The sequence below is a fragment of the Thalia democratica genome, chromosome 7 (genome assembly GCF_965202585.1).
Source record: "Thalia democratica chromosome 7, ktThaDemo2.hap1.1, whole genome shotgun sequence".
NCBI lineage: Eukaryota > Metazoa > Chordata > Thaliacea > Salpida > Salpidae > Thalia > Thalia democratica.
The window spans coordinates 7,877,338-7,901,934 of NC_139171.1; the positions used below are offsets into that span (position 1 = coordinate 7,877,338).

At 25.1% G+C, this 24,597-nt stretch overlaps 1 protein-coding gene across 1 annotated transcript; it reads right to left on the reverse strand.

Annotated features, from left to right (window-relative positions):
- Positions 1-4,989: 4,989 nt before the first annotated feature.
- LOC145840505 (regulator of G-protein signaling 6-like) lies at positions 4,990-17,583 on the reverse strand. The gene is made up of 7 exons (XM_082947789.1): positions 17,448-17,583; positions 16,806-16,891; positions 13,146-13,315; positions 11,022-11,153; positions 10,540-10,629; positions 6,308-6,505; positions 4,990-5,875 (listed from the first exon to the last, which is right to left on the reverse strand). The coding sequence occupies exons 1-7, from the start codon at positions 17,564-17,566 to the stop codon at positions 5,288-5,290; spliced, it is 1,383 nt and encodes a 460-aa protein (XP_082803915.1). The 5' UTR covers positions 17,567-17,583; the 3' UTR covers positions 4,990-5,287.
- Between the last annotated feature and the right edge of the window lie 7,014 nt (positions 17,584-24,597).

The following is a 24,597-nucleotide window of genomic DNA, read 5'->3' on the forward strand; positions in this document are numbered from 1 at the left end:
CGACATGACATCAATGATCTAACAGCAACTATTGACAACTTTTCATAGTAATATATACTTTGTAAACAGTCGTATAATAAATTAAATAGTATATTATAAGCTAATATTTTCTGACGATTCTCAAAGTGTAACAATTTTTTTTTTATTTTTGAATAAATCGTTATATTTAAGAAAGTATAAATTGAATTAATTTTTACTTTAATATACTATTGATATAAAAATTTTTTTAAACACAGATGATACTTACCTGCAAACAAAAACTAGTTGGAATCAATAAAACTTTCTAAATAACCACTTTGAATACTTAGAAACGCATTTAACAATATTTAAAGACTATTTTTGAGTATTCGCGTAGTTTTGTTTTCATTTAAAATATTAAAACAGTTGCTTTATTTTCTGTAATTCAAACATTAAACAGTTTACTAAGTATTTTTAATGTTAGCTTTAAGCAATAACCTTAAACAACTTAATTTAAAATAAGTTTTCAGCATTGATTGAAACAATAATAAAGTTAAACTTTTTTTATTTAATTTTTATTAGCTGCGTAAGTATTTTGAAAGCAACTTCACAGTCCCTAAACTTTTTTCGATTTGTTTTACTTGTTTTAATTTACTATGTATTTCATGTTAAAAAAACAGCATGCTAAGATAACTATACTTTATTGATTGATACTCATTTCTTCCGCATAAATTTAATTTAATCGTTTTAAATGCTAAAGTGTTCAAAAAAGCTTCAGATAAAGTTAAAATTACTTTAAATGAAATAGTATTTCAAAGCAAATTAAAAGATTAAATTTAAAATTAGATTTTTGTACTGTATGGATCTCGAATTAATTTCAAGCTTGAAAAGTTTTTTTGAAAATGTAAATTTAAGCTTTTTTGAAAAAATAATTCAATGCTTAGTTTTAACTCCATTTTAATACAATATTAGTGCTATTTAAATTATTATTTTTCAATTCTGCTGTAAAATAGACCCACAGTTAATCGGCAGGCAAAACTATTTTCTTAATATGCGGCCCGCAACATATTTTTTTTATAAATCAAACAGAAAAAATATATCAACACCTTAGACGAAAACAAGTTTTAGGAAAGGTTGTTTTATTACTTGTAAAATGAATAAAAGAAAATATATAACTACTTTATCTTATATTTTAATGTGTAAAAATTTTTTAATTTTTTGCCAGCTTGGAGAGTGTGGTAAATTTTAGGCAGCTTAATGATTTTATATTTAAATTGCATTACGTTAGTAAATAAAACTCAAGCAAAACATAAAACTGACTTATATTTTGTATAAAATACCTTGTACAATTAGTTTTCCACTCAGATAAAAAACCAGAAAGTGAAACTTTTGTTTTCAATTTGTACAAAATTATTTAATACAACAAAATTAAACTATAAATTACCAAATTTTTTTTGAAAATAATTTTAGAAATTAAAAATTTTAAGAACTTTTGCGCTTATATATCGTATTACAGTTTAAAACTATAAATAAATTATTAAAGATAAGTTTTTAGTAAACAAATACTTGTAAAAGTATTAAATTTAAAAAAATACTTAAGCTGTAAATAGTAATTTAATCAGAAAATAATTTCAATGTCTCAAATTATCTTGTGCAATACTGTTATTAAAATGTCGGAAATTCTTACAAAATGGAGGTTTTGATTAAAAAAATATTTAATTTGCTTGAATATAAACGAGTACTAGATTTATACAAAATCTTAAAGTCTTAAAATACCCTTACACAGGTTTCTTTGAAAGAAAAATAAAACAATAAAAAAAGTTTTGTAATTAATTTTTGATAACGACATATATAGTTTACCTAAATATTTTGAAGTTTGTTGTATATATAAATACTTTATTTTTGTTATTGTGATAAAGATAACCAACTAAGATGCTGTATACTATAAAAATTTACTTATAAAACCAACACCGCTATTAGTTGTACTTTTTAAATCTACAAAACTATTAGTTGTTAAATTATTTTATACAATTTTAAAGCTAGATACTTGACAAACTAATTATGATGAAGAAGAATTGTATATAAACATATTCTAAAAGTTAATTGTTTAAAATACATTCACAGTATTTTGTTCACAAGCTGTTTAAAAAAAATGGAAAACTTGAAGCAAAGTTGTTTTAAAATTTTTAAAAAGTCTCTTATAAATTTTATGAAGTAAAAACTAAAGCTATCGAGAACATACTTGATTAACACTTTGTTTTTATTTCCATCGGATGTAGTAATTTTTATGAATTAGTGTTTAATCATAGTAAGTTAAAGTTTTCATTTTTTATGATATCACCACGTTCCAGGTAATGAACTTGTTTGACTTGTTTGAAAAAATATATATCCTTAATGTAAGACATTTTCTAAAATTTTTAATGTACCAAAATCTAACCTAAAATTGTTTTAGCTTGTTTCATTCGAAACAGAAGTATGGATCGTACTTTTAAAATATAAGATTTAAAATTTTTTTTTATTGAAATTTGAGTAATACTTTTATGAAAGGTTTTTTAAAGCGTTTTTAGTTAAAACAACTTTATAAACTTAAAAAAATTAATAATTATTAAAAAAATTTAATAAAGAATTCTTACGAACGAGTGTTATTCAAACTTACTGTTTTAAACTTTTTAGTACTTGCTTTCTTAAGTTAGAAGTCTAATCAAGATAAAATACATATTAGTTTGGTAACCTTAACACTACCAACCGCTAGATTTATGGTAGCTTTATACTATACATGTGGTTACAATACGACAAAATAAAAATTATATTCAAACTGTTAAGTAAGGCAAAATAAAGTTGGAAATAATTACAACATTGTTTAGTTTTGTAACTCAAAATGAAAAAAAAACATTGTTTCTAATCTAATATATTCAATAAATTCTTCAAATATAGTTTAAAATCAAAATTAAATTATACCAGTATTTACTATTTTTAGTGTCTTATAAAATAGAAACAAATAATTTATAATATATAAAAACATTGTCTTAACTTTAAAAAGTTTATAATTTATTAACGTATATAAAACAAAGACTAAACAATTTGAAAAAAATATGCTGATTGCTGTGAAACAACGTTGTAAATAAAAAAAAAATTTGTTTTTAATTAACTGCTTTGTTAAAACTATCAACTGTTTTAAAAAAACATTAACGCTAATCGATTAATTTTATATTCTTGTTCAAAAAAAAAGAGTTTTATAAGCAGCAAAACAAACGCATTATATTTTTCTAAAAAACAAAAAACTGCATGAAAATGTAATATATCAAAAACTATTTTAAACTAAATTAAAAATTAATATTATCATCATACACCTTTCTAAAAGTTTTTAAATACAAAAAAATATGTTATAAACCAAAATTTAACTTTAAAAAAGGAGTTTATTTAGCAAATGTTTTTTTTATTATACGTAAAAAACACGTAAGATAAAATAAAACAATGTATAAATCGAGGTATAGTAAATTAAAATACTTGCTTAGACAAAGTATAATTATTATAAAATAAATTAAAGTAATTTGGGGTAAAAATACTATTTTAATTAAAACCAAACTAAATTTTTGTTGACTATATAACTATTAGTCTAGTGAGAAAAATGTTAAATATCATTTTAACGGTAGAAATATTATTTAAGGTTGCAAGTAAATTTAAAGCTTAGTTTTTAACAAACCTTAAAAGTTTGTTATATATATAAATGTTATAACTTAAAATGCGAAAACTAATATAGATTATGTTTTCCTTATAAAAACAAGTGTTCAGGGTTGTTTACTGTAATTAAAACTACTAAGATAAAACTGTCGTAATTGTTAAAGAAATGGAGTAAACATCTTATTTGAAGAATACGTAAAAATATTATTCATACATATAAGTTACAATTTTCACTTATTACTAACAAGTGTAAGGTTTACTCACTACAATATTAAAGATAGCATAAAGTGCAAATATTTAAGCATTGTAGTTATTCAAAAAAAATGTTTCTCAAAACGTTTTAAATTGTTAACAATTACCGGAATATTCAGTAATTATTAATAAATAGAAACTCATTAAAAGTATTAATTAACAAAAACAAGCTATTTTTTATAAGAAACGTGTTTTAATAAAAAAATTGTAACGGACTAGTTTTGTTTATTAAGGTAAATTTTCTAAAAGTTGCACATAATAACCAACAATATTAACTTTTATATATTATTTACTTCATTTATGCTATTATCTGTAGTTACCGTTTGAAACAAAAAGTTCTTAATTTAAAAAACAAAATAACAAACTTACTACATTGTTTTTAGTTTAAAAAAAAAAACTTTTTTTTATATCTTTATGATAAATTTACGGTTGTCTTAAAGTGTACCAAAATTATTTTAATCATATCGGTCAAATGTATTAAAACAGTATAAATATAAAGTAGTAAATAGTTATCATTTTAAAAATTCCAATAACTTATATTTTAACCAAAAAGTAAGACTTGGTATAAAAACTAAAAAACTAAGTGAAAACTTTCAAAACGTGGAATACATAAAAATATTTTAACAAAATGAAAAAAATAATAAATAATGTGCTTTTTTTACAATTAGAAATACTTATATATGCATGAGGAAAATTTTGGTAATAACTTAAAGTTAGGGATCAACAAAAGAGATACATTAAAGTTATTTAGAAAAAATATTTTTTTAAGAAACCAGAAACTATCTGTTAACAACAAACAAAATGTATTTTATATATGTCCAAATGTAACAGTTTATCAAAAATAGACCTTTTTTTATATTTTTCAAGTTTTTTTTCTTTTTTTTGAAGTATACTTTAAAGTATAAAATAATTAAAACAACAGTTTTATACTACTGTATAGTTTTATGCTATTATTCGTTAAATCCTATAAAGTTCCTGTAGAAACTTATGAAACTTGAGTGTGTTTTGATGTTCTTGTTAAACCAGTTAAAAAATAAATATTCAAACTTGGAATAAAAATAACTAAAGTCAAAAAAAGTGTCACTACTTCAAGCCCTGCTATTTCTTACAGATAAGCAAGTTTCTGTAAACTTATGAAATTGAAGTGTGTTTCGATGTTCATGTTAAACCACTTAAAAAATAAACACTCAAAACTTGGAATATAAAAAACTAAAAAAAAAACATTGTTTTAAATTTCTGCTACTTCTTGCAGATGAGCAAGTTCCTGTAAACGTCACTTTTAAGGAACCTCGGATAAGTGTCGGTCCGCATCAGCTCATGTGAAACGAGTTAAAAAAATAAAAATTCAAAACTTGGAATATAAATACCTAAAATTAAATGTTGTTTAAAAATCCTTCTACTTCTTGCAGATGAGCAAGTTCCTGTAAACGTCACTTTTAAGGAACCTCGGGTAAGTGTCGGTGCGCATCAGCTCGTGGATGTGCTGCCTGGCATCCTCGAACAACCACCTGTCCAATTTCTTGTCACGCTCCAGCGCCTCCTCGATTTCCCGCCGCAGCTTCTGGTCGATGTTGATCGGCGTGACCTCCTGCAAGTCTAGAGAGTTTAGAGATTTCGACAGGTCGTGAATGAAGGGGGAGGAGGAGTTGATTGAAGAAGTGTCCTCGCTCGACAGGAACTTTCTCCTAATGAAGTTGGCGCGCGTCCGGTACTGCGATTTCGGCGCGCTCTTGTAAGTCTTGCACTTCTCCCAAAAGTCCAAATTTTCCGAGGAGTACTCCTTCTCCATGAACTCCCTCAACTTGTCCCTTCCCCGCTTGTCGTTCATCAGCAGCTTGAAGGAAATCCCCCATTTCGCGAAGTCCGTCACCTCGTTGGGGGATTCCCAGGTGTTGGTGGTTGCCAGGAGATTGTTGGCGGGCGGGTTACAGATGCGGTCGAACGACTGGGACTGCTGGACAGATTTGAAGATTGAAGAACAAGCCTGTGAGAAAAACAAATAAAACAAACTATGTTATTAGATTTTACTTAATAAAACACTAATACGCTTGTAAGTATAAAAACATTCTTTATATAAGTTGTCTGCAAGATGATTTTTGTTCATAACGTTAACAAAACTTGAAAAGTACATCGGAAAGTGTTAAGAATTATTTAAGTTAAGTAAAAAAACCCCAAAGAACATGAGGTTTATTTTTTTACCACAAAGAAGTATGGAACAGGCCTGGAAAAAATGTATGAGGACTTAAGTTCAGTACTGATATAGTCTGCTTTTTAAGGGTCATAAGAGGCTATAAACTAGAACAGCTGTTAATTGAAAAAAAGTTGTTAAAACAAGAAGTGTTTAATTTAAGTACTGAATATAGTGCGCTTGAAAGCACTGAAACAAAAATTTTGTGCTAATGAAAACAAAATAAACCTGACTGCAATCGAGGCACGCCTTCTTGAGATCGTCCTCGACGTTCTGAATCTTCTGCTTGAGCACTTTCTCCTCGCTCAGCAGCGACCTCGAGCGGCCGTTCTTCACGATGTTGGTCTCGGTGACGTTCCAGCTCCATGGCGGGGGACTGTACACTTTCCAGTAAGCCTGCTCGTTACACTCCTTGATCTTCCGCTCCTGTGAAACATGTGTTAGTTATATATGTTTTTTTTTGGTTATATTCTAATAAGGTTCTTTGTTAATTTTTGTAGTAGCCGTTTCTATATAATTAAATATTGACCAAGAAAAAATAAATTTTAAAAACAGGTATTAGTTTTTATATATATATATTTTTTGGTTCTAGTCTAATAAGATTTCTTAGTTAGTTTGTGAGTGACAACTTCTGAAATAATGAAACACCGGCAAAGGGAAAAGAAATTCAACTGCAAACAAGGTTGTGCAAAAGAGATGATTTAAAGTAATATTTTCATATAAACATTTACAAAAAATCTCCTACAAAACATTAGTTTTTATAAATGTGTACAGCTTTTCGCTCGTAGGCTCTTTTATGTCCCGCTCCTATAACATATACGTAAGTTGATTTAATTTATGTAAGTATGTATATTTTCAGGTACTCTTACAATTCCCACCCGCGCACAATTCCCAATCATGTTTTTCCTTTACTTGTTCTTTTACTTTTTAATATTTTTGTTTTATTTTAATTTTTTTACTATCACTTTTACCCCTAACCCTTACCCTTGGTTGGTAAGCGGTTATCGGATTTGACCGAGTGGGATTTGATCGTGGGTGGGAAATGATTGCGGGTTGGAAATGAGCGGCTCCAACATTTTCAAGTGCTCATTAGATTCTTGATCTTCAGCTTCAAATTAGTACATATGTTACAAGCTTGTGAATGTTGTTTTTGCATCAAAAATTTCACTTATTTGTTCCTGAGAGCAGTAATGTTTAAATGTAAATTTTTTATATAACATAATTATTATTAAACTTAACAAATCTGCTCGTCAGACCTCTCTATACTTGGTTTTCAAGAGCAAGTTGTTAATGATAGTTGCAGTAATCGCGTAAGAACTGTGAATGACATCATTTTTGTGTTATTTTCTTTTTCCCTATAATTATAGAATGACAGTATTTTTGTGTTATTTTCTTTTGTCCCGTTTATGATGGTATAGTTCATAAAGTTTTTTTTTTTATGCGAATGAGTTTTTAAAATAAGTGAAACTTTATGGCCAACGAATTTTGAAAATATATTATATGTTTTACAAAAACAACTGCTTATAACTTTTGTATGTTATTTAAGTATCTAAATTTTTGAAATAAAATAAAAATAAAACAATAGGCGGCTTTTTTCTTAAATTTCTTAAAGTCATATATAAAGGTAAAAAACAATTTAAAAAATCATTCAATTTTTTTATACACAAAAACACTTCAAAACTCCGTAAATTTATATTAAAAAAGTTAAAAAGTTTATTCTGAAAATTGTTTTAAATGAGTTTACATCAGCAAATGTATGTTTCAAGTGTTAAAAATGCTGGTGCTAAGCTTTTAGTCGCGATATTTTGTTTATTATTATCTAATAACGTTTTCGTATACAAAAGAACTTAAAGTTGTTTTGTTGGAACTGAAGTTTTAAATTTCCAAATTAAAAATATAAACGTATGTGTTTTCTAAATTTACAGCTACTTGCTTACTTTATTTTTCTTAATGTCAAAAAAAAAACAGTAAATATTTTTATCTATCTAATATACGTTAGATTTAGTTTCAGAAACTAAAAATACTAAGAGTTAAAAAATAAAAATATAGCTTTAGAGTATAAAAGAATTAAGAACTTTAGTTTGATTTTTACTTTATTACACCAGACATGATACACGCATAATGCTTTCTTACTCAACCTTGTGACTAAAAAGCTACGTTTAATACTAGTTGTGAAATTTGTGTGCTAAACATATTAAAATTTTGTCTCATTATGTTTGAAATTTGAAAATTTAAATTTACTGTATTATATTATGAAAGCATCAAACTAGTTCTAGCTACAATAAGTTAAGTTTAATTAGATAGATAAATAAATCTAGGATTATCTTTACATAAAACAAGCTGTGTAAGATTTCGGCAATTGCATTTTAATATTTATAGTATTATCAAAATCAGTTTCGTTTTTCTTAAATTAAGAATTAAATCTTTTTAAGTATGTATGCATTAAAATACAACTGTGTATAATGTTTTTTTAATTTATCAGATAAATGAAGCAAAACACATGATTTGAATACTAAATACAGCTTAAACGATTAAATTGCAGGTTTTCATTTTCATAAGACTAGCAATTTCAAGGTTTTTAAAGTATAGATAATAGTTAAATACTTACTGTAAAAAGCTCGACATAAACTTTAAATCAAGTGAACTAGGAAACAAAATTCATTCTTCAACTGATTTATCGAACTAGTGTTCATTAAAAGATATATTTGTTATATTTAAAAATAATATTAATGAGGATAATGCTAAAGTAAAAATAATACTTTAACGATTAAAATTTTAGCTTTTGAGTAATATTAAGATAAAACTATTATCTCAACAACTTTAAATTATGACGAACTTATAATAAAAAAGGAGTCACAATCTTTACATACTTAATCACATTAAAACTTTTTCATAAAAAAAAATTGTTACAACAAAATGTTTTGAGAACTTAAGTGAACTAAAACTTTCAGCTTTTTAAATTTTAACTATTCTTTATAGGTAAAAAAAGGTTTTTTACTGTAAACAAATTAATTATATTTTGAAAGTAAAAAATTATTTAACTCTCAAAGCGTGTATAGTTTTATGATAAAAACAATTAAGCATTTAAAAAAAACAAAAAGTTTGTAAAATATTAAACTTTAAGAAACACTTGTTTATAAATTTCCTTTTGCAAAGCACAAATTGTTAATACTTAGATAACAAACTTAAACTTGAAACCTTAAATAAATAGTTTAACTATTTGCGTTCGCATCTTTTGTATGAATTTGCTTTAAACTTTTAGAGAATTGAACAAACTAAAGACATCATTTACAAATTTTAACAAAACAATTGCTTATTTACTATCAATAAGTGTTTTAATTTACTTTGTAGCAACGAATAAAATCAAATACTAAAAATTCTCTACAAATTATTATTTAACTTAAACCAGCTTGTTTTAATGTATGATATACTCAATATACAAATAAAACAACTTTGAAACTGTAAAAATTCTATATCTTCTGTGGTACTTTTAAATACCACAATATTTTATCTTTTAACTAAAAACACGTACACAGAAGTAATAAAGTAACAATAAAAACTCCAATATATATATATATATATATATATAATGGTATAATGAAGTGCGACCCTGTACCTTTCAAATAGTTAGTCACTAAATATATAGCTAAACTATAAAAAAAATCATAGAAATGACAATAAACTAAGAATTAAAAAAAACATATTAGGCAACTTCTTAAATTACTTTTTTAGATATGTATTTTAGTTGCTAGTTATCTTCTCACAAAGCTTGTAGTCTAAGAGAGAACAACATGTTTACTTCAACAAACAATTTAAAAAAATGCAACAACAAAAATCAATAACAAAAAACAAAATGAACTTTTTCAACAAGCGATGCGTTGCCGAGCTATTAACAAAAATATAAAATAACTGACTGTTTAAACCAGGGCTTCCCAAATTTTTTTCAACAGTCCCCCTAAACAGAATTAAAAAAAACTATGGCTCCATCCAAACAGGTTATTCAAAAAGCTACCATTAAAAATACCTAAGGCCTTTTTTTGATCTTTATCATCAAGTCCAGAAAATCTAGTGTAAGTATCAAATTATGACATCATGGCCCCCCTGTAGCTTTTTTACTGCTCATTCCTCCCCCCCAAGACCCACTTTTGGAAACCCTGGTTTAAACTGTACCTTATAGGTGGCAATTTAGATAACAACAAAAACATCAACAAAAACTTAACTGAAAAACATTTAAACGTTAAACAATTGTAAAAACTTATTAATCACGAAAAAAAAGTTCGTCAACAGTCACTATAAGTGTGACTAAGCGACCGTCAAAATATTCAAGTATTCTACAGCAAAGCAGTCCGATGCGTTGTCATTTACAACAGGAAATACAACTAGTTCCTTCTTATATTGATAGAAACTAGTTGGATTTCCAGTATGTAAAATAAAAAGATTAATACATAATTAGTATTTACCTTTTTAGGTAGTTTCTTCAATAGTGCAATCCGATGCCTGGCCATATCTTCAATGTCCTCCCAACTTGCCGGCATTGTGACGTAATGATACTACAAAAAGTATGTAATTAATATAAGTAAAGGCATTTAAACATTTAAATAATAAAATAAATGTATATATAGTTAAATTATTATCTTTAAAACATAATATTTAACAAATATTAAATAACTCCAACTTCCCGACTTGCCGGCATTGTGATGCAAGGATACTTTAAAAAAGTTAAATATTAGCAATATATAAACAATTAGTTAGAACAGAAATAGATTAACTTAATTTATTTTTTACTAATCCCACTCAAAAACCTTTAAAATAACGTTTTGAAAAGTGTAGAATTAAAAAAAAGTGCAATTGTTTGGTATACGCTTTTGTATGTATTTATCGACTTTTAAAATTATAGTCAATATAATATAATATAATTAGTAAAAATTAACTAATAATCTACATTTGAAAGATGCTCTTCCTCGTATTCTTCCAACAAGAACCTCTGTTTGGTACCCATGTCTTGCTTGCACAGATATATGGCGTATTCACGGTGGCCGAGGTGTCCCATGTTGCTCATCCAGAAGGTCTCGTCCTATATAGTTGTAAGTTTTAGTTATTCAATGTATGTATTTAAGAATTTATTAGTACAACACTACGTTTTACTGTTACAAATGTTTCACTGTTCTGTTAGACAAAACAGCTCTTCAGTTAGTTTCTTACAATAGTTTTAAATAAATTTATTGTAAGTAAAACTTCTTTTCAAGTAAAAACCATCCATGTACTCTGTTAAATGTAAAAAGTAGATATTACATTTATAAACTTATAAAAAGTAAAAATAATCAAGTTAATTAAATATTTGTATATTGTTGTATATTAAATTTTGTACTTGTACAGAAAACGCTTGCAAAAAAGTTTAGTAAATAGAACTGATGTTAAATGTTTGTATCTAGATAGTATAAAACTTTTTTATTTTATCTAAACGACATAAATTTCATCTCACTTAGTTTTATCAAAAAATCTCCAAAAAACTTTGTTTTTAATCAAGAAAAAAATTCTAGCCGTTAGTTATTTAAAACATAAAACAAAACTTAAAACTTAGTTGTAAAAAGATTGTACTTACTTTGTTTAAATATATTAAAAGTAAAAAAAATAGTTGCAACTTTATTGTAGTCTTTACATATATGCTAAACTCTAGTATTAAAGTTCTTTAAAGTATTATATATTAGCTATTACTTGGTTGTTAAGATATTATTTTTAAATAGTTTTGTAGGGATAGTTCCTTGCATTGTTTAATAAACTTTCAAAACTTATAATCTATCTTGGTAAATATTGAAATAGTTTCAAGTGCTATAAGTATTATAAAAACATTTAAGTTATGTATTTAAAAGTATACAAATAATTAGTTTCAAAACTAAAACAGGTATAATTACAAACTTTAAATTACTTAATTTAAAAGTGTTAAAATTCAATTAAGAGTGATAAGATAATTAAAACTAATTTAAGAAGCTACTTATATTTTATCATTACGCTATAGTCAATTAAGTTATCAATATTTTACTTAGTTTTTTTACTGAATGTAATAAACCATAATTTTCTTCAAACAAATGAAAGAGTTTTACATAAAAAATAAATACATGCATATTACATATTTAAAGTATATGTATATTAAAAGAAAGTATGTACAAGTATACTAATAAAAAATAATGATTTTAGGTTTATAAAACTAATTTAACATTAATATATTTGTAATTTAATTGTAAAACGTTTAAGACATAACGTTTGTAGCTCACTCAAGATTGATTGAAAAGCGCTAATGTATTTAAACTCTAAAGCTCAACCAACTTAAACTTTTAAATGTTCTAAAAACTAATCGTTTGTTTATTTTTACAGTAAAATTTTTGAGCAATGTTTTCCAAACTCCACAAAAGTTTTTCTACCACATAAGTGTTTTTCACAAATAAATCAGTTATTAAAAGAACACTAATTAAGTAAAAAGGTTTGAAGTTGATAAACAAAAACGAAATGTTTTAGTTTCTATAGTTTTTAAAAGGTACTTAATATAAATCAAAATTTAGTATGTAATGGATATAGTTTAAAATACAAAAGTTCATAAAAAAACAGATTAATTAAGGCTCTATGAGAAAATTACTAAAAGTTCATGTTTTCAAATAAATTAAAATACAAAAACAATTATACTTTTCAAAACTTTAACACCTGCTAGTTATAAACACAAGTATTTGAGGTAAATTTTTATTTATTCTAAATTTAACCAACAAACAGAAAAACTGGTCAAAACTAATAAATAACAGTATTTAAAATAACTTAAAAGTTTCAATAAAATACACAAACCTGGTCTAAAAAAAATTAAATAAATTAAAATAAAGAAAATAATAGTTAGTATATTTTTAATCCACCAAACAAAAATGATTAAAAATATTACAGTTATATACCACAAACCTGAAGCTTTGTCTTTAACCAAACGTGAAAAAAGCATAACTTAAGTAATAAAACTTTAATTCCGCATAACTTTGAAAGCTATTGTTTATATTTGCAAATTAGTGAAGTCGTATATACTTCAACAAACCTGAAAGAAGTACAATTTAGCCTCATCCTTCACCCCTAAGTTGCAATCGTCCCTGGGGTAGATGTACCCGTGCTTGCTGATCAGCGATGCTATGTGGGCGGCCTCCCTGTCCTCTATTCTGTTGAACCTCTGCTTAACCCAGTTCACTATGTCGTGTCCTGACACGCCGGCTGTGTGAAAGTAATTGAGAATGTTTACTATTTAAAATACTAATGTTATTTTGTTTGTCATAGTTTGCTACTCTTAAGCTTTCTGTTTGATTTCATTTACCTTAACTAGCTCAAATAAACCGGCTGTGTTGTTGAGAATTTTTATATTATACATATTATGAAACGGGCTCATGGTTAATGCTGTCTTTATCACGTGAAATATATCAGCCGTAAATTTCATACTTAGTCTTAACTGACACATGTAAAATTTAAACTACCGGAGCTCGGATATATTAGTCACATAATAAAAAACACATATTAAAATCAACATTTACTCGAAATTTGTCACATCGTCCCCGAGTTTAGAAACAGAAGGTTTAACTATAAATTGTTCTTACTAACTCTTGCTTAAAGTTTATTTTAATACATTCATAAAAAAAATAGATACGTTTAAGCGATGTAAACTCACGTCTTAGTTATTTTTGTGCATTTTTTTATACAGTTGAAATATCTAAATTTTAATTTGTTTGTTAGATTTAATTGTATAGCTTAGTACAAAACAAAACAGTGATTATGATTAATGAAGCATTAAAAAGCTAAACAAGCTACTAAGTATTATATTTGGTTTTCACATAAAAAATAATACCAAAATATAATATTTCACTACCTACCTTTGAAAACAAGTTAAAAATAACTTGTAGTGTTTACAAAACTAATTTTTCAAGTATTTGTAAATATCTTTCTTAAGTGCTTTGTGTGAGATTTTTATTACGAAATTCTGTGAAGTTCGTTCATGCGTGTAAAAACACCTGATAACGTAAATAAGCAAACTGTTTTTTTAGTTACATCAATAATAATATGTATTATGTAGTATATAATATAATTAACATACATTTACATTAATAAGCATTAGTTTTACTTTAAATATGAAAAGGTATGTACAGTTCAAAATATTGATTTAGTTTTAAAAGTATTACTATATCTAGTGACAACAGTTGTAGAATATTTTGTGTATTAGACTTTAAAGTTTGTACTAATCATAAATGCAATGTTGAAGCATCAGGTAACTTAGCATCTCTAATGAGTGGGTAACAACCATTGAAGCATAAATCTTTAAAACAAACTTACACTAAAAGAAAAGGAGGAAATGAAAGAAAAAATTTGAGAACTGGTTGAATCATTTTAGTAGTGCAAAAAGTAAAAGTTTAACGAATAATTATTTATGTACTAAAAGTTTGATTTTTGAATCTAAAACATGTCACTTAACTTAACAACAAACATTCATAAAGAAAACAGTCAGACGTGTAATAACGTGCGTTCAAATTTTTACATCTACAACAGCTACAAGTTTTGTATTTAGTTTAGTTTAAAGGTAATAATGTTTACAAGGCTTAACCTCAATTGAAAATAAAACGAGTGTATTTTAGTTATTATATCTATTTTTATTACACTCAGAAAAAACAAACAAGTATTTTTTTTATTCATGCACAAATAATTTTTTAAGTTAAATGGTTCGCATATAAAGTGTCTGATTTTAAAGTTATTAAAACAGTACTTATACCACCAAACTATAAAAAAAAAAAACAGTTCTTTTTGAAACAAGTTTATTCAAAACACTACTTACATAGAGAATAACTAAATTTGTTATGTGATTAACTTTTTAATGCCGCGCCAAGAGTATTCATTAGATTTAAACGCCAAAAATTTATTTAAGTTTGATTTTGATTAAGTTTTTAATGTTAGTTTATATTTCAAATACATTTAACGCAAAAGTATTTAAGTTCGCGCCAAAAGTAAATAGAGTTTTGCATGAACAACTGACTTCAACGTCAGAAGAAATTTTATTTTTTCTTTCATATTTTAACAGATGTAAAACATAAAAAAAATATTTAAATATAAATAAAAATAATAAAAAATATCATTGTAACATCTAACAGCAACATAAATTCTTAATCGATTAAGATATTAAAAGATTATGATTTTTCATCTTTTTTGGCTTTAGATATTTATAAAACACGTAATTTAAGTATCTAAACTATTAATTAAAAAGTTTTTTTACCAAATCAAGTAATCTTTTGATTTGAACTAAAATAACTAGTTTATAAAAGAAACATATGTAACTTACTAAATAAGACTAAAGAACTTTTAAGAAAATGTTCAAACATTCAAAAATGTATGAAAACTTAGTTTTACATTAATTAAATAGTTATGAAAAGTTTTTCATGCTTATTTTTATAAAAAAGAAATTGTTTATACATTTTTACTTTATAATTTAAAAAAATGTCAAACTGATATTGCAAAATCAGAAAAAGTTGTGGTAAAATCTCGAACAAAAACATTCGTTAAAAAAGACTGTATTAGCGCTATAAATAGCCACTTAAAAAAAGTTCAAACCGAAGATTCTTAATGAAACATTTTTATATTTATTAAAAGTTTTTTTTGACCTTTAAACAAGAAAAAGTATTCAAGCTAGAAAATCATCCCATTATTACGTACATCGACTACATATTTTCAACGTAAAATACAAACTTAAAAACATAAAATAAGTTTTTTATAGTTTGAAAGAACTTTTTTTTTTAAATAGAGTTCAAAGTTTTACTACTTAAAAGCACCTGTTAACTTCAAGTTGTATATAAGAAAAAATAATGAGTTTTGACAGATTGCACGGGCCAATTGAGGGTTGAACTAATAACTCACTCGCAATTGCGGTTGTTACAATTCAGTAAAAGTTAAAAAAAAAAGCAGAAATTATGAAGCTTTGATAACGACAGCAACAAATATTTTTAAAGAATCTAGGTTGTACTCAACGCGTTTAGTTAAATGTGTTAATGTCATTTGTTTTAAAAGGATGCTAAACACTTTATAAAATGCTAACTACTTAACTCAAGTTGAAGTAAATTATCAAGAGACCCTTAGTTTGAAAATGCACTTTAGGTTTTTACATCGACTACAACAGTGGTTTTACAAAGTTACAACTATAATACATCATTACAGTAACTTTATAGTTTTTATTTAGTACAATCATAAAAGTTATAAGCTAAAAGATGTTAACAATATGTGTTCCACAAATTTAAGTGTATATTTCGACTTTTTTTTATTAACTATTCATATTTTACTGTATTGTAAATATAGCAACTAAAATTATTCTCCTAGTTTAGAAAATGAATAAATGTTAAATCGTTGAAAAGTTTCAACTATCTGTTATATATAAAAACGTAAAACAAAGTAATACTTAATTTTGCTTTAAAGTAATACTTAATTTGTTATCACAATATATCGTTTTAAACTTTGTGAGGTAACGAACACTACAAAACACATTGAAACAGTTAACAAGTATATTTACAAACGACTAGTCCTGAATGTAAAAAATGGATTTTTGATGTTAAAATATTTAAAATGTTAAAAACCAAATAACTTTCAGACCTTTTAAACCTGTGTTTTTCAGATAGATTAAAGTTGTTATTCTAGCTAACAGATTTTAAACAGTTTTCATTAAAAAAAAACAACCAACCGCTGATGTTAATTTTAACAGCCTCCAGATCTCTCCTCAGTTGAATGACCAACTTCTCCATTTTGCTACACTCCTCCTTTAATACTCTACAAAGTTTAAAATTTCTTGTAAACATGTTTATGCGTAGTTACACAATGTATTTAATTTAAATCTGTAATGCATATACACATAATTTTAATAACTGACACGGTTGTTTAAGTGTTTCTGGAATTAGGCTAGATCAGTACTTAGTCTAAAAAATAAAATACAAATCCTCAATTAACACTTCTAACAGTTTGTTAGCTTAATTGAATAATCAGTTAAATAAAGACTACAAATTTTTATACATAGAACTTTTGGTATTAGCCAAAATGATAGCAGTTTTTAAAATTCAAGGTATTCTAATAACAACATACAGTACTTAACTTTACAGTAAAAAAATAATTAATAGCTTTATCAACAAACATCAAAATTTAGTTTACACATAGTTTTTATAGTACTTAAACAAATATAATGACAATTATAAATTTGTCTTTCATGCAGGTTACAAAAAATATAAATAGCAGTTTAAAGCACAGAAGATAAAAGTAGTGGAAATAATAAAAGTTAATTTAAACATTTCCACAAAGATCTTTGAAAAAAAAGGATTAAAACAAATAAAACCTGTCTTTTATGCAGGACTCTTTTCTCCTCGTGGAGGGACTTTTTGTGGAAGGACTTCTTGATGAGGATTGCGATATTGCCAAGTTGTAATCATTTCTCCAACTTTTACGCTTGTTCATTATATTTATTTAAAACTGTTGAAATAAATAATTTCAATATTTGTTTGATTTATTTGTTACTAAGTTTCTTTTTCAGTGATTATTTAGTACAAAACATTTTACATCAATTTAGTACATAGTTATTTAAAAGATGTAAACTTAAAACCTATTCGTAATAAACAGTTACAGAAAAAAACTCATCCTTTGTTTCGTTTTTTTTTTAAATCAAATCTAATAAAAATTGAACACTTTGCCGAGCTGTTTTTAAAAAAGTACTCAAAAGTTTAGTATAGATATGACTGGTAAAGATTTAAGTTTTACAAAAAGTTGTATATAATTTTTCCTATAAATCATAACAAGATATAAAATATAAATGTTAACTTACTACCATCATAAAAAAAGTATAAAAAGAACTTTGTAAACTCAGTATATTAAAAAGTAATACATAATAAAAACGATTTACTAAAAACTAATACAGGTACAAAAGAAGGTAACACTCTTTTAAAGAAATGAAAATTAAAAAAGTATTAGCTAGTACACTTGTTAACTAAAGCAAGTTGTTTTGTTTCAGATTCATAAACCGTTTCTCTAAAACTTGATACGAGCATTACATGTAACACAATACTAATCTAATAAAAGTTAATTATAGAATACAAGCTGCTTATAGAACACTACATTAAACGATTTGCACTGAACAAAAATATTAAACCTGCACTTATTATACCTTGTTGTGCTTTTCATTTGAAATAAAACTTATATTACTAAATTTTTAAATTAAAATGAAAACTTATTAGAACAATGTTTAATTTAAAGCTGCTTTTATTTTGCTGTTTTTGTGTTACAAAAGACCGGATTAAGTTGAAAACACTTTTTTTTCTAAACATAATAGTTAATACTACATTGTTCGTATTACTGCTTAAAAAAGAAATAAAAATATATCTATAAAACTTTATAAGCTTTTTATGAACGAAAATTTACTTATATATCTTTGAACGAATGCAATATTATTGAAACCTTGTTTTTAAAGCTAACATGATAAGCCAATTGAGTTTGTGGTTTGCTTAAAACAAAATAATCGGCTAGAAACACAAAACTTGGAGTAAACTCATAATTCAACTTGAGTCAAACAAAAGCTTATTGAAGACATTATAAGTACAGCTCATAATGTTTACACAGCAAACCTTGCAAAATTTATTTTACCGCGGAAAAGTGAGTTTATTAGCATATGCTTGTTGCTAACTTCAAACTACAAGCTTTATTTTTAGTTAAACATCACTCAGAACTGTTATTTTAAATTTAAATTCTTGTTTAAAAAATTAAAAAACTTAGCTTATTGTAATACAAAAACAAAAATTAAAAAATCCTCTTTTTACAGTTTTTTATACTCAGAACTATTGTTTCAAATTTAAGTTCTTGCTATAAAAATTAAAAAACTTAGCTTAATGTAATAAAAAAATAAATATGAAAAAAGTAATTTTTTAAAGTTTTTTATACACATTTACCAATGAATATTTTGAAACACATAACATGTCACACCCGGAAACAAAATTATTTCAATTCACGACAAAATTATCTAATGAGCTGTTGTTTAAACATTTAAATAATAAAATTTAATTTAAATAGTGAAAAAGCAGTTGCCTATTTAAAACTTTCACAGTGCACTGAAAAACAAATCAATAAATTAAATGAAGAGATAACTTTCAATTTTATTGTCTACACAGCTTTTCAATTAAACCTGTTCATTAGTGTGTTTAAAATAAAAACTTTAAAGATTTGTAACAAAAACTAACCTGATTTATGTATAAGCATACCTAGTACTTAATTTGTACTATAGGTTTTTTAATAAAAAACTTTTAGTCAAGTTTCCAGCTAAAATATTTAAACATGCCAGTTTTTTTAATTAAAAGGTAACTTTTAAATAAACATATTTAAATTTTATAATAAAGATGACTTGAATTTAAAGAAAAACAAAAACACTAAAGTTACAAAACAAAAATAAAAAAGTTACAATTAAGCTGTAACTCAAGTTTTTTAAAATCAAATGTATACAAACTATTCATTACATGTCTTAAAGTCAACAAAACTAAAGTTTTAACAAATTGAACATAATTTTGAAATTACATTTTTATCTACGAACAACTAAAGAAAACATTTCTACTCTGTTAGAAAAACTTAACTAAAAAAAGCTTCTTTGAAATGGTTATTAAAAAAATTTTAAAAACTAGTCAAAAGAAAAGCTTCTATAAAATACGAACTAATATAAAATAGTATTTAATTTCTATAACTGTATAAAAGAAAAAAAGTTATACCATGTAAGTGGCTAATATTCAAATAGAAAATGAAAAATAATTATTTTCTATTGAAAAAAGTTCAATATACAAGTTGAATATAATATACTGCCATGGAAACATAACACTTCCTTTTAAAACATCAGTTAAACTAATTGAAAACGCCAAGCTATGCTTTTACTATACAAAATTATTTTTTTTTTATAAAACTAATTGACTTTTTCACAAACAAGCTAAAAATAACAATTAAAAACAAAACAGCACAAAACTTACAGATAAGTTATACAAAACACTTGAGCTTAAAAGCTACTGACCAATTGGTAAACAAAATAAAGAAAAACAAAAAATGCACTAATATTGCATTAAATTAAACTTTATTGCCAGTGTTGCACACAATTAAAAGAACTTTAATTTTACTGATTTAAAAGTATACAAGTAAACAACTTTACTATTAAAAAAATAAAAAAAAAACTAAGTTTCAATCATTATGTTTTATGTAAATGTTTAATGTAATTATGAACTGCACTAAGTTGTTGCACTAAGTTAATAAATAAGCAAGCAGCCTAATTATTTTATAAACAGACTTAAGCACATAAACTAATAAAACTACTTTAGAAAACTTTTTATTAAAAATTAATGTTAAGAACAACCCTGCTAAACTAAAGTTAAGTAGAATGAAAACTAAAACAAGCTAAAGTAAACCAGTGTTAATGTTTTAGTTTAAGACTTAGTTAGCTGTTTACAGACAAGCTAAAAAATAATGCTTAAAAAACAAAACCTAATTAAAGAAAACAATTAAACAACTGAAAATAAACATTAAACAGGAAGTGGCAAGTAAAACAACCATTTATATATCTTAAAGTAATTAAAAAAATAAATAGTACTACAATTAATTTCATGTTAATATCAAAACCTCAATTTAACAATAATTAAACACACATAACAAAAAGTCCATTGGTTATAAACACAAAACTAAAAAATACAAAACAGAAAAGGGTAAATATAACTATCATTACTTATCTCAAAGTAAACAAAACCAATAAATAGAACTGCACTAGATTTGAACTGTCGACTGCTACCAGCTATAAATAAATGAGTGGCAATATTGCAAATTATCAGCTAGGTAAAAGTTTTTGGCGAGAGTAAAGAGAAAAAGTAGAAAAAGTAAAAAGATAAGCTCATTTGAAAGGTACAAATTGAACACACACAAAACTGGGAAGTTTGCAAAAAAAAGAGTTGTTGATGTTTTTTGCTTAGTTTCGGTTTTATGATTTATTTTTTAATACACCAGAATGAGAAATAATAAAACCAGTGGTTTAACTTTTTAATTAAAATGGAAAAAAACGTTTAGTTTTGAAATTGTTTTTAATTTTGTTGTATAATTAAGCAATAAAACTAAAGTTTCATAATAACAAACAGATATGCTTGATTTAAAAATAGCTGTAATATATACTGCATAATTTTTGAAAGTTATATTTGGTTCTAAAGTAACCAAGTATTCAAGTTGTAAATGTTTTAAATTTTTAAAAGCTTATAAACTATGCAGAGTAAAATTTTTCTTAACAATGTAGAACTTTATACTTCTAAAAATGCTTGACTTAGCATAAACTTTAAATTACCTGTTGTATATTATACAAGCCGGACTTTTACTTTTTTCTTTTATTTATGTTATCAATATATGATATCTAAGTACAAAATAGTTAATTTACAGCTAGGGTTAATTATCAATAGAAAGTATTCAACAATCAATAATTTGTCAAAGTGTTTTCTCAATAACTGGTTTATTAAAATAAATTTATCTAACTGCTAACAAAAAAAATTATATTTAGCATAAACCAGAGTTACATATTTTTATTTGTTAAAATCTTATAAAACTATCTTTAAATACAAAACGTTTCCTTTAACTGTTAATTATTTATATCAGTATTTTATCAGTAATTTTCACTTAAAAAATACTAAAAGCTTTTCATCTCGAGGCAAAACCACTCAAACCTAACTGATGTACAAAAGCTCCAAACCAAAACAATAACAAGTTAATAATATGCGTAACAAAGTTGAACAACAAAAAAATACAACAAAAAATCTGCTAAACCACACTACAGTACTACTACAACTAACTTTTTTAAACAGCTATTCAATAAATAAACTCAATAGACGGATCTAGAACTAGGCAAAATAAGCTAGCATATATATTTTATAAAAATGAATCATTAAGTAAATTAATACAATAAAAGTTTGTGCATTACTACAACTAACTTTTTTAAACAGCCATTCAATTAATATACTCAATAGATAACTAAGCAAAACAAGCTAGCATATAAATTTAAAAAAATATATCATTAAGTAAACTACCACAATAAAAGTTTGTGCCTACTACGACTAACTTTTTTAAACAGCCACTCAATTAATAAACTCAATAAACAACTAAGCAAAACAAGCTAGCATATAAAACTTTTAAAATATATATCATTAAGTAAACTACCACATTTAAAGTTTGTGCAACTAACTTTTTCACTGACAGCCACTCAGTTCGTGATCACCACCAGCATTTAAAACTAATGCAGTCTGCTCATACTAGACTCAATATTACTCACACACCAGCACAATACACACGTGAAGGCGTATATACCTGTGTGCAGTTAGAAATTGTAACAAAGCCACTTTCTCCTGTTAACATTTCCTGTTCAGTGTGTTGAAAGTGAGCAACTCGTAAAAGCTTGCGGTTTTAAAAGCTGTAAAATTTGTCAGCTAATAGCTAGTCGTGATAATGAAGCGGTAAAAATAGTTTTTTGCTGGAATTTTTTTCGTTTTAAGACTTATCACTGGTAATTAGTTTTTGTTAATTAGTTCTGATTTTTGTGCAGCACATAACTGTGTACAATCATGATCGTCTGCAATGAAAATATGTTTTCTGATTATTATCAATTAAATTTAGTTTATTTCAATTTATATTTATGAGTTTTACTAATAATTAAAGTTAAATGGGTAATGCTACTTATATCGTGTTAATTAGCTAACTGAAAATTTAAAACTTTTTAATGAAGTTAACAGCTATCATAATTATTTACTGTTAAGATTGATTACAATAGCTAAGACTTATCTTTCTTTTATGTTTCCTATCTTTATATGTGTAGATAATTTTTAACTTAATACGAAATGTATACAAATTATAATGTTCAAAGTAAACATTTTTTACGGTTGCAAAAAAAGTTACGACCTTTCCAAGTATAATAAAATAGTAAACTGCTCGATATTTTTATTATTTAAACAAGCTCTTTACATTTCAGTAAATCGAGCAACCATTTAGGCAAAAAACTATATTAAAAAAGAATATTAATTTAAGTTCATAAGGCAAAAAAAATAAACTGTTTCAAGGTAGATGAATTACTATTGAGAGTAATTTGCTTTGCATTGTTATAACAAAAAATAAAACTTTGTACTATTAAAAAAAGTATTTAAAAACTTTAAAAACATATAAGCAAAAAAATGAATATAATTCATTCCAGAGAATGAATTGAAAATTAACTTAATACTAGTTAACATTAAAAGTTAATGTGGCTATATAAGGTGTGTTTAACTTTTGATGATTCATAAAAAGTGATTAATAAAAACGTAAGACATTAAAATGAACAACGATTAATAAATATATTAAGCAAACATTTGAAAAACATATTAATAACTTCGTTCTAGTTAAGTCTACATATATAAATTTTCAAAATAAGAAAAAATAGTTGACAACTTTGAACTGGACATTACAAAACTATCTAACTTTACAAAAAAATATTTTGTGGTTTGCTGTGAAACTGCAATAATTAACAAAACTAGTTAATCTGTATAGAAAATTTTAGAAGCACCAAGTGATAGAAAAGTACCTGTATTCAATTAAATAAGCATTGAAATATAAACCTTCGTAAACTGTTTAATAATCGTTTTAGCAGCAGTTAACCAAACTTTTTATTTATTTTTAGATAATTAAGTATAAAAAATTTTTACAAATGAGGCTTTCTTGGAAATTTGTACTTTTAATGATAAATTCCAAGGCTGTGCTATTTAAAAAAATATTCACACGAAATAATTAGCAATCTCTCTGAGTCACACGACCAAATGCAATTCAAAAGCGTTTGATATAAAATTTCCAGAGAAATGATCTGAACTTGATTTGATTAAATTATAATTGCCATTGAAACGCTTTGTTCTAAAAGAAAAATAAAAGTAAAATTGTTTGGTATCTTAAATTTCCGTTTACTAAAACTCTATAGAAAAACTTGAATATTTAAACGTATTAAATTTGTACAAGTACATACTGTGCCATTGTAAGTTTACTATTTTTCAAACAACTTTAAAGCTTTTGTTTAAAATTAATATACTTATTAATACTTTTTGATTTATGGAGACTAACTTTTTTGAGTGCACATAACGCAGAAAACACTAAAAATAACATATGAACATAAAAGAAAACAACATAAACAAATAGTTTAAAAAAACATATTTAACCTCAAAAATATGTAACGTCCTTAACTTCACCTAATCTAAAGTTTATTACAGGCTTACCTGAAAAAAAGTAAAGGCTTCAGAAAAAAAAAATCTGATCCAAAAATACTTTACCTAGTTTAAGTTTTGCTTTGTTTACTTTAAATACTAACAACTTTTTATACAAATAAAGCGGAAACATAAAAACTAGTTATCTGATCACAAAAACATTTCATAACAACTATTTTTTGTACTTTTATAATGTTAATGCAACAAAAATAGAACTTTAATCAG

Coding starts and splice junctions, on each gene's coding strand:
- LOC145840505 (XM_082947789.1), bottom strand. CDS start 17,566: ATGAACAAGCGTAAAAGTTGGAGAAATGATTACAACTTGGCAATATCG. Junction 6,506..10,539: donor TGAAGAAACTACCTAAAAAG/GTAAATACTAAT, acceptor CATGTTTCACAG/GAGCGGAAGATCAAGGAGTG. Junction 5,876..6,307: donor CGTGCCTCGATTGCAGTCAG/GTTTATTTTGTT, acceptor TTTTTCTCACAG/GCTTGTTCTTCAATCTTCAA.